Source organism: Danio rerio, chromosome 9 (genome assembly GCF_049306965.1).
Source record: "Danio rerio strain Tuebingen ecotype United States chromosome 9, GRCz12tu, whole genome shotgun sequence".
Classification (NCBI taxonomy): domain Eukaryota; kingdom Metazoa; phylum Chordata; class Actinopteri; order Cypriniformes; family Danionidae; genus Danio; species Danio rerio.
Genome location: NC_133184.1, coordinates 56,062,501 through 56,072,525, shown reverse-complemented (window position 1 = coordinate 56,072,525; position 10,025 = coordinate 56,062,501). Strand labels below are relative to the sequence as shown.

General features: G+C 39.6%; 1 protein-coding gene across 3 annotated transcripts in view; it reads left to right on the top strand.

Annotated features, from left to right (window-relative positions):
• The first annotated feature begins 4,942 nt into the window (after nucleotides 1–4,942).
• Nucleotides 4,943–10,025, top strand: part of pcdh8 (protocadherin 8) — an 89,942-nt gene continuing 84,859 nt past the window's right edge. For all 3 annotated transcript variants that reach the window (XM_073911584.1, XM_073911583.1, XM_073911585.1), the window contains exon 1: nucleotides 4,943–5,188. In XM_073911584.1, the coding sequence (XP_073767685.1) occupies nucleotides 5,159–5,188 (30 nt within the window). In that variant the 5' untranslated portion in view covers nucleotides 4,943–5,158. The remainder of the gene's footprint in view (nucleotides 5,189–10,025) is intronic.

The window sequence follows — 10,025 nt, the reverse complement described above, 5'->3', positions numbered from 1 at the left end:
TTTTGGTGTTGTTGTCTCCAATAAATTGTAAAGGATTAATTATGAATTACTGTTAATTTTATAATGACGATGATGATAATAATAATAATTATTATTATTATTATCACTAGTAGTAGTATTAGTAGTATTTTACAATGGTTTTCATTCATCATTTTTGTCACACTGGATAAATATCTATACAGATGAAACCTGCTGGATGTGATCACTGTAGACTGCAGCTTTGCTTTAGAGCTGAAGTTTTTAAAGATGTTCATGTACTTCCAGCTCAGCGGGGGCTTTTTCTCTCCGTCTTGAGGAATTGTTGAACCTCGACTGGAGACGTCTCTCTCTCTCTCTAAAAAGAAAAACATCATCAGCTCTGAGTTCTTCCCGGATCCCAGGTGTGCGTCAGTCTCAGGTGCGACGTCAAAACTCTTCCCCTCGTAAAGCTGAGCTGCGAGTCTCTGCTTATTAAGAGAAAGATCAAAGCCAATCAATCCTCTGTTGTGTGTGTGAAGAGGGAGGAAATCAGTGTGTGCTGCTTTCAAAGGCTGAACTCTCAGCAGGAGGAAACCTGATCATTTATTGGAGACGAGGAACACACTCAAACTTTCACTCAGACCTCTAGTTCTGTCAAACACACACACATACATATACACAAACACACTTGCATGCACGTGGCACGTACATAGACACACGTGTACAGAGACACACACACATAGACATACACAGACACACTTTCTCACACACAGAAAGATAAACACATAGACATACACATATATATATATACACACGTAGACATATAGACACACACATATGTAACACACACACACACACAGGCACACATAGATACTCACATGCATACACATACACACACACACACACATACATACAAACAGACAGGCGTAAATTGACATACACAGACATCCACACAAACACACACAGACGCACACACATACACACACACGTGCAAATCGACATACACAGACATCCACACAGACACACACACACACACACAAATAGATATACACAGACATCCACACACACACACACGTGCAAATCGACATACAGAGACATCCACACAGACACACACACACACAAATAGATATACACAGACATCCACACACACACACAGACGCACACACATTTAGACACACACAGACACAAGAACGCACACACATATGTACACACATAGACACACACACAGGCACATATACTTACAGACACACACAAACACACACACTTAAATAGACACACAGACATCCACACAAACACACACAGACGCACATACATACATACACACACACACACAAACACACACACGCGCGCAAATCGACTTACACAGACATCCACACAGACACACACAAATAGATATACACAGACATCCACACAGACGCACACACATTTAGACACACACAGACACAAGAACGCACACACATATAGACACACACACAGGCACACATACATACAGATAAACACACATACACACACACACACACACAAATTGACATACACAGACATCCACACAGACACACACACACAAATAGATATACACAGACATGCACACACATTTAGACAGAGACAAGAACACACACACATATATACACACACAGACACACACACACAGGCACATATACATACAGACACACACACATAAACACATACACACTCACACACACACACTTGTAAATAGACATACACAGACATCCACACAAACACACACACAGATGCACACATAAATATAGACACACACACACACACATACACACAAGAATGCGCACACACCACACACATAGGCACACATACATACAGACACACTCACACGTAAATAGACATACACAGACATATAGACAAAAGAACACACACACACACAAATAGATATACACAGACATGCACACACATTTAGACAGACACAAGAACACACACACATATATACACACAGACACACACACACACACAGGCACATATACATACAGACACACACACATAAACACATACACACTCACACACACACACTTGTAAATAGACATACACAGACATCCACACAAACACACACACAGATGCACACATAAATATAGACACACACACACACATAGACACAAGAATGCGCACACACACACACAGGCACACTTACATACAGACACACATAAACACATACACACTCACACGTAAATAGACATACACAGACATCCACACACAGATGCACACACATATACACACACAGGCACAAGCAAGTGCAGACACACACAAACAGAGACACACAGAGACACAAAGATACACACTCAAACATAGAGATACACAGACACACACTCACACAGACACAAAGACACACACACAGACGCACACATGTACATAGACATACACAGATAGACACACAAACACACACAGACACACACATGTAAAGATACACAAAGACAAACACACTTGCACACATAGACACAAGTAAACAGACTCACACACTTGCTCTCTCACACACACACACACATACATAGACACAGGCAAACTCTTACAGACACACACATACACCCAAACATACTCACTCTCTCACTATAACTTCTCACACACACACACTCGCTTGCTCTCTCTCTCTCACACACACACATACATAGACACAGGCAAACACGCGCACACACACATAGACACAGACAAACTCTCTCACACTCACACACAGCCCAAGGTGTCCTCGTGTTGTCAGGAGAGATGTATGATGTGAGAGTCTCCAGGAGAGCAGATGGAGGATTTGCCCGTCATTATGGATTCATACACAGTTTAATCGAGCCACAACATATTAGACATCATCCAGACGTGGACACACACTAGAGCAGACATAATTACTGATTCATGATCAATTCTGAGCAATATGTTCAACAAGGTGCCATTTATTTGATTACACAAACACTTTAATATTACTTTTAATTTTAATAGCTTGAAAATTGTGACATTTCTGTTGTACAAAGGAGAATTTTCAGCAACATTAGTGTATGCGCTCACTGGCCACTTTATTAGGTACACCTCACTAGTACTGTGTTGGACCCACTTTGCCTTCAGAACTGCCTTAATCCATCGCGGCGTAGATTCAACACGCTACTGATAATATTCCTCAGAGATTTTGCTCCATATTGACATGATGGCATCACACAGTTGCTGCAGATTTGTCGACTGCACATCCATGATGCCAATCTCCACCACATCCCAAAGGTGCTCTATTGGATTGAGCTCTGGTGACTGTGGAGGCCATTTGAGCACAGTTGTCATTGTCATGTTCAAGAAACCAGTCTGAGATGATTCATTCTTTATGACATGGTGCGCTATCCTGCTGGAAGTAGCCATCAGATGATGGGAACACTGTGCTCATAAAGGGATGGACATGGTCAGCAGCAATACTCAGGTAGGCTGTGGTGTTGACACGATGCTCAATTGGTACTAATGGACCCAAAGTGTGCCAAGAAAATCTCCCCCACACCTTAACACCACCACCAGCCTGAACCGCTGATACAAGGCAGGATGGATCCATGCTTTCATGGTGTTGATGCCAAATTCTGACCCGACCATCTGAATGTGGCAGCAGAAATGGAGACTCATCAGAGCAGGCAACGTTTCTCCAATCTTCTATTGTCCAGTTTTGGTGAGTCTGTGTGAATTGTAGCCTCAGTTTCCTGTTCTTAGCTGACAGGAGCAGCACCCGGTGTGGTCTTCTGCTGCTGTAGCCCATCCGCCTCAAGGTTGGACGTGTTGTGTGTTCAGAGATGCTCTTCTGCAGACCTCGGTTGTAACGAGTGCTTATTTGAGTTACTGTTGCCTTTCTATCAGCTGGAACCAGTCTGGCCATTCTCCTCTGACCTCTGGTATTTGCACCCACAGAACTGCCGCTTACTGGATATTTCCTCTTTTCCAGGCCATTCTCTGTAAACCCTAGAGATAATGAAAACTCCTGTAGATCAGCAGTTTCTGAAATACTCAGACCAGCCAACAACCATGCCACGTTCAAAGTCACTTAAATCCCCTTTCTTCCTCATTCTGCAGCAGATCGTCTTGACCATGTCTACATGGCTGATTGGCTGATCGGAAATTTGTGTTAACGAGCAGTTGGACAGGTGTACCTAATAAAGTGGCCGGTGTGTGTGTGTGTGTGTGTGCTTCATATTTTTATGGAAACTATGACACCACTCATAAATGAATAATTTTATACTTTTTTCATCAAGAATGCATTAACTGGATAAAAAATATTGATAATATTTATAACTTGTCATTTAAATAAATGCAGCTCTTTTGTCCTTTTTAATAAGCAGAGAGTGTTGAAAAATATTTATTGTCGTTTACATAACTGAAATGGCAGCAAAATAATTTTAAACACTCATAATAATTGGAAACATTAATATTATTGGAGCACGGATGATTATTGAATGATTTCTCACGCATCGTTCGACATGATAATTCAAATTTGCTACGGTTTTTGTCCATTTAAGAGGCCTCTTTATTATTCTAAAGTCCCACCCAAAAATTATGGAAAAATTATGCCTAAAATAAGTTATTATGCCCCAAAACACCACTGCATAAAACATATGCCACTTGGCATAGTAGTAGCACTGTGGCGACCATAAATCAGACACTGAGCCAAAGGAAAATTAATGAATAAATGAATGAATGCCCAAAACAGTGTATACAATACAGGTATACAAACATATAATAACAAATAGGAAAATTATTATAATAATTATCCTTAATAAAAACCAATTAAAATATTATAAATTAAGAAAAAAGAAAACAAAAAGAGAAACGACAAACACAGGGGGTATTTACAAGCACATAATTTACAAGTAAATTAATACAGAAAGAGAGTTCCTCACCATAAAATATTTATTTTACTAAACGAGATCTGTGATGTCACACGAGCAGCATAAACTCGACCAATAGCAATACAGTGTTTCAGTATAAGCCCCGCCCACCGGCAATTACTCGCTTCAATTGTTTAAGTTACACCGGAAGTGCGCATCGCGTCGTGTCAGAATCGTAAACATGCAATTACAACAGCTGATTCTGTTTACACAGTGTTCACACGACTATCTGATGTACTTCATCATATTGAATACGGTACACTGTAAGAGTAAAAGAACGTTTAGTTAATTGTTTGCACCTCTGTTCAGACTTAAGGAGGATTCCAGTGAAATCACAAAGAGACATGAACTTGACTGCCGCTTCAGCTCAAACTGTAAGTAAACATTTTAATGAGGAGTTTTAATGACTGTCCACTGTGAAAAGTGTTATTAAAACATTTGTTCAATGTGGAAAGGACAGTCTTACTCTCTACAGTGCTGTTAAATGCTTGATTCAGATTGGCTGGTAAACATCGTCGTTATTGGTAAAAATGTCGTTATCTTGCCGTTATACAAGTAGTTTCGGCAGGTTTGAGCGCATTACAGCTGCATATCACTCCGCTGAATGATCAGAGTTATTTCACAGCTACAACAGTCAGAAATCACAACGCAGCAGAAGGTTATGGAGATGTGGAAGAAACTAGTGCAGTTTGAGGAGGACAAAAACCTTACGAATGTCTGAAATACATGGTGTTTATCAATAATGAGAACAAGCTTGTTAGCAACCACATTACCCAACAGGGTAACAAAAATTATTTTCATCATATTTTAAATAGTGTCAAAAAGCAAACGTAATTTTGTACATACACTTTTTATTCATTATAACTGTTCTTTAAATACAACTGACAATTAAAAAAATTACAATTCTGATGTAAATTAACTTCATTCATTCATTTTCTTGTCAGCTTAGTCTCTTTATTAATCCGGGGTCGCCACAGCGGAATGAACCGTCAACTTTTGCAGCATGTTTTTAAGCAGCAGATGCCCTTCCAGCCGCAACCCATCTCTGGGAAAAATCCACACACATACACACACACTCTCATACACTACGGACAATTTAGCCTACCCAATTCACCTGTACCGCATGTCTTTGGACTGTGGGGGAAACCGGAGCACCCGGAGGAAACCCACGCGAACGCAGGGAGAACATGAAAACTCCACACAGAAAAACCAACTGAGCTGAGGTTCGAACCAGCGACCTTCTTGCTGTGAGGCAACAGCACTACCTACTGCGCCACTGCGTCGCCTGTAAATAAACTTGAAAAAAATAAAAATAAATGATGAACCAAATCTTTCTTTTGAGGTGTCTGTGCATAAATTAACAAAACAACAGATCTAATACAAAATATAAGATTAAAATTTGGAAAAATTATCAGATGGTGATTTTTGTCGATTTTGCTAACGGATATTTCAGCATGCTTTCACTTTCATATTCAACATGAATCGCACATTTGCCAGTAATAATGACATCCTGCCCTACGCATTATTCTCTCTTCATATATCTGTATTCATGGCTATTACACAACCATAATACACTGTGATATAGCCTGGTTCAGATCGTATTTCTTTCTCACTACAATCGATCTGCTCCAGAGTTTGTTTTAATCGAGCCTAGCCCACCTTATTCAGAGTTCGGACTGATTGATTTGTCGCTGGCACAATTGCGGGGTTCATGTATGCTAAACGAACTGCAGTAACTGGGCAAACGAGACAGGTTCCCAAACAAACATCTAGGTGTGAATGTGCCCTGTATTTGCAGCTAAACTAAACTTAAGTGACAATGCAGCACCGATTGGGCCAGTAATGATCCTGTCTACTGTCCCGACCGACTCGCACGATGGCCCCCGGCCACCAGACCATCCATATTAGACCCTTTCACACAGTAATACTGGTAAATATCTGGAAAATGATTGGAACGGCTTTACTGGTAAATTCAAAATAGCACAGTACAATCTGAAATTTTTCCGGAAAAGACCATTCACACATCCTTTCCAAAATACCAGTAAATTCTGACATTATTAACTAGAAATTACCTACAAAAACAAGCACTGCCGTTTAAACGCATAGGAGTCTGGCTTTTGCTGATGGTTTCACTTTTATTTAAAGCTTTAGCATTCATGCAGCTGCTTTTGTCACAGAGACATCCAAATGCAGAAGTGCAAAGCGCAGCTGAATGTTTACACGTTTGACCACATTACAAATTCTCAGAGTATCATGAACAACTTCGATGAAAACATATGGAGGAACACTTTGGCATGTCGAGATGTACATAATATGTGTGTGTGCTGGCGCTCACCAGCTGCTTCACGTGCACACAGACGTGTCACATCTAATCATTTTTAAATTGGGGTTTTCCTAAAAGCAGGATTCGACTATAAGAATGACCCAATATGCGTGCAAATGTGATCTTAGAATCGAGAAACAGCACGACAACCAAAAAAAAATTGCGTTTTCGCGAGTAAAAGAAAGCAGATAAAAACCGAATGAGAGGATGATCACTCCCGCTAACAGCTGATGTGATGCGCACGACTGTTTAAAGCGCATGCACGCTCCTGTTTCCTTGCGTGAAGCAACCGTACCTGGAACGCAACTGTGATCGGTTCTCTTAAATAGTCAGACAAAAAAGCTATGCTAATGCATCCACAGTCTTGCTGCTTTCAAGAGCACCAAATTTATCTTTTTGTAAGCAGCGCCAGTTGCTTTCAATTATTAATTGACCTTAACAGTGTGATCATCCTTTCATTATCACACAGTACAGTGTTTTCTCAAGGATTTTTTCCAGCTGTGGTGGCAGACTCTGTTGGAAATTTTCACAGATCTACCACTACATGTGGCGTTATTTCATTGACAAATGTCGTGGGTGCAGTATTAAGTCAAGATCGCATTCATGTTATAGCCTATGAGCATGTCAATCTCTGCTTGAGCATCGATTTTCTCTGTTCGTGCACAAAACTTCTTGCGCACCCTCAAAATACACTGCTCAAGTGCAGATTTTCTTGCGCGCCCTCAAATAAACGCGGCTAAAGTGTGATTTAGTGCGTTTATGTAGCGAGTATGTTTCCAACATTTATTAGATTTGCTAGAATTATTTATGAATGTCTCCAATAGACCTGCAGAGCGGACCGTGGCATTAATGCATCCTGAAGTAAAGTGAAACGGCTATAAACTCATGCAAGATAAAGTCATTATGCGGAGCCACACACCTTTATCTATAAATAAAGCATAATTATGGAAACTGTGTTCATCATAACTGAAAGCTACGCTGTGGTTGCTGGTCTCACGCATCGCGCACCTGTCAGTCTGTCAGTCAGCATGTCACCTTAAAGGGTTAAACAGAACACACAGCACTACTACGGTCGCAGAAAGTTTGCGCTGTTATTATTCACTTACCTTTTTATACATTTTCGGTGCGATTTTAACCCGCTATTTAAAAAACGACAGAATATTTTAAATAAGAAGCTGTAATGTAGCTGTGGCGGGATGAATTTTGGTGTGGCGCCCCGCTATGGAAGAATTAATGTAGCAGAAACCATGCAGTATGTTTTTCACCTGCTTTCTTTTGCTTATGTTTTTTTTTGTTTATATGGTTTAATTATCATTTTTTTACAACAACATTGTTTTAATATGAGATTAACTCTCCATTTATGTGTAGTTTACGGTCCATTTTTGATACATGACAATAATTATTTTTTAAATGTCAATTGTTTTTCTCAGTTTTTAAAAAAAAAATAGTTTGTTAAATAAAGAGCTTTAGTGTACAGCTAATTAGCTTGTTTTGACACATTTAAAATTTGTGGCTAAGAAATAATTATTGTTTGGTGTGGTCAGAGATAAATTAGGTAAATCCTTAATTTTGAGTTCTGAAAAGTCCTGTGAAATAAAAACTAATTGCAGTATAACGCTATGAAACCATGACCCATTTGTTCATACACAACACACAAAATGTGAAATGAATAAGGAGGCATGTGGACAAAACACAAAATCTAAATCAAGTCATTTTAGCATGTCAAAGTCAAATTTATAAAAAATATTTTCCCAACAACAAAATTGTGGCTAATAAAAATGCAGAGTGGCTAGAAACTAGCCACTGTGGCTGGTGATCAAAAAAGTTCATGTAAAGCCCTGATTACATAGATTAGAATGCACATAATATACATGTATTTAAACATTTAATGTACAAAAAAGCGCTTTTTAATTTTAACAGGGCCATTTTTACTTGCAGGTTTTGACTCTATGGCATCTCTTTCCATATTTCCATATGAATAGCTCAGTCCCTCACACAATAATGCACTGGAGTCAAATTGAAAGCAGACTTTTCTCTGTAAAACATTCTCTTTATTTGCAACTCTTGACAAAAGCATTTTTTCACAGTGCATAAAGAGCAAAATCTGAATTTGAATTCTGACTGACCGACAATGCAGAAAAGCGCTCTTCGCCCACAGCGTGCGGCCAGAGCTCGAGCCCTCGCTCTCATTTATCAGGACAGAGGAGAAACTGTGTGAAGTCAGGAGAGAAAGGCTGAAGTGCACGATTCGCTTTGGCTGGAACATAAATCCTTCCCATCCGCCGCAAACCTTTGAACTGTGCGAAACAATTCCTGCGCGCTCTGTTTTTAGTCATTCTCTCTATGCTTCACTAACACACCGACACGCACTTACACTATTAAACATTTCATGGTATTCATTCACTGCTCCTGACAGATCTGAGAAAGCAAACGAAAAAAAGAAAGAAAGCAGATATGGAAATCAAGCCTCGGTGTTATCTGTCAAGATTCACAGAACATATTGGAAAGTACAGGGAGCTGTTTCAAAACTGCTAGACATCAGTCATAAAGCATGAATCCAAATCTGCAGAATGAGACGAAATGATTAAATATGGATTAATAATCAGAAAGCGCGCACGCACGCAGACAGAGGATGAATATGACTCTAAATATGCATCAAAGGAAGGCTGCGTTAGTGAATATTAATGAAAGACAAGCCCTCGGCTCACTGGAAACTTGACAAAAAAAAAAAAAAAGCACAGCACACAACAAATCAAACGCTGAGACAAATACTATATTTTCCTGTTTAATAATTTTTGCATGGCGGAAGAAAAACAGCCCTCTTTATCATTCAGCACGACGTACACTCGGAATATAAATGAGCTGCTTTGGGTTTTTTCAACATTCAA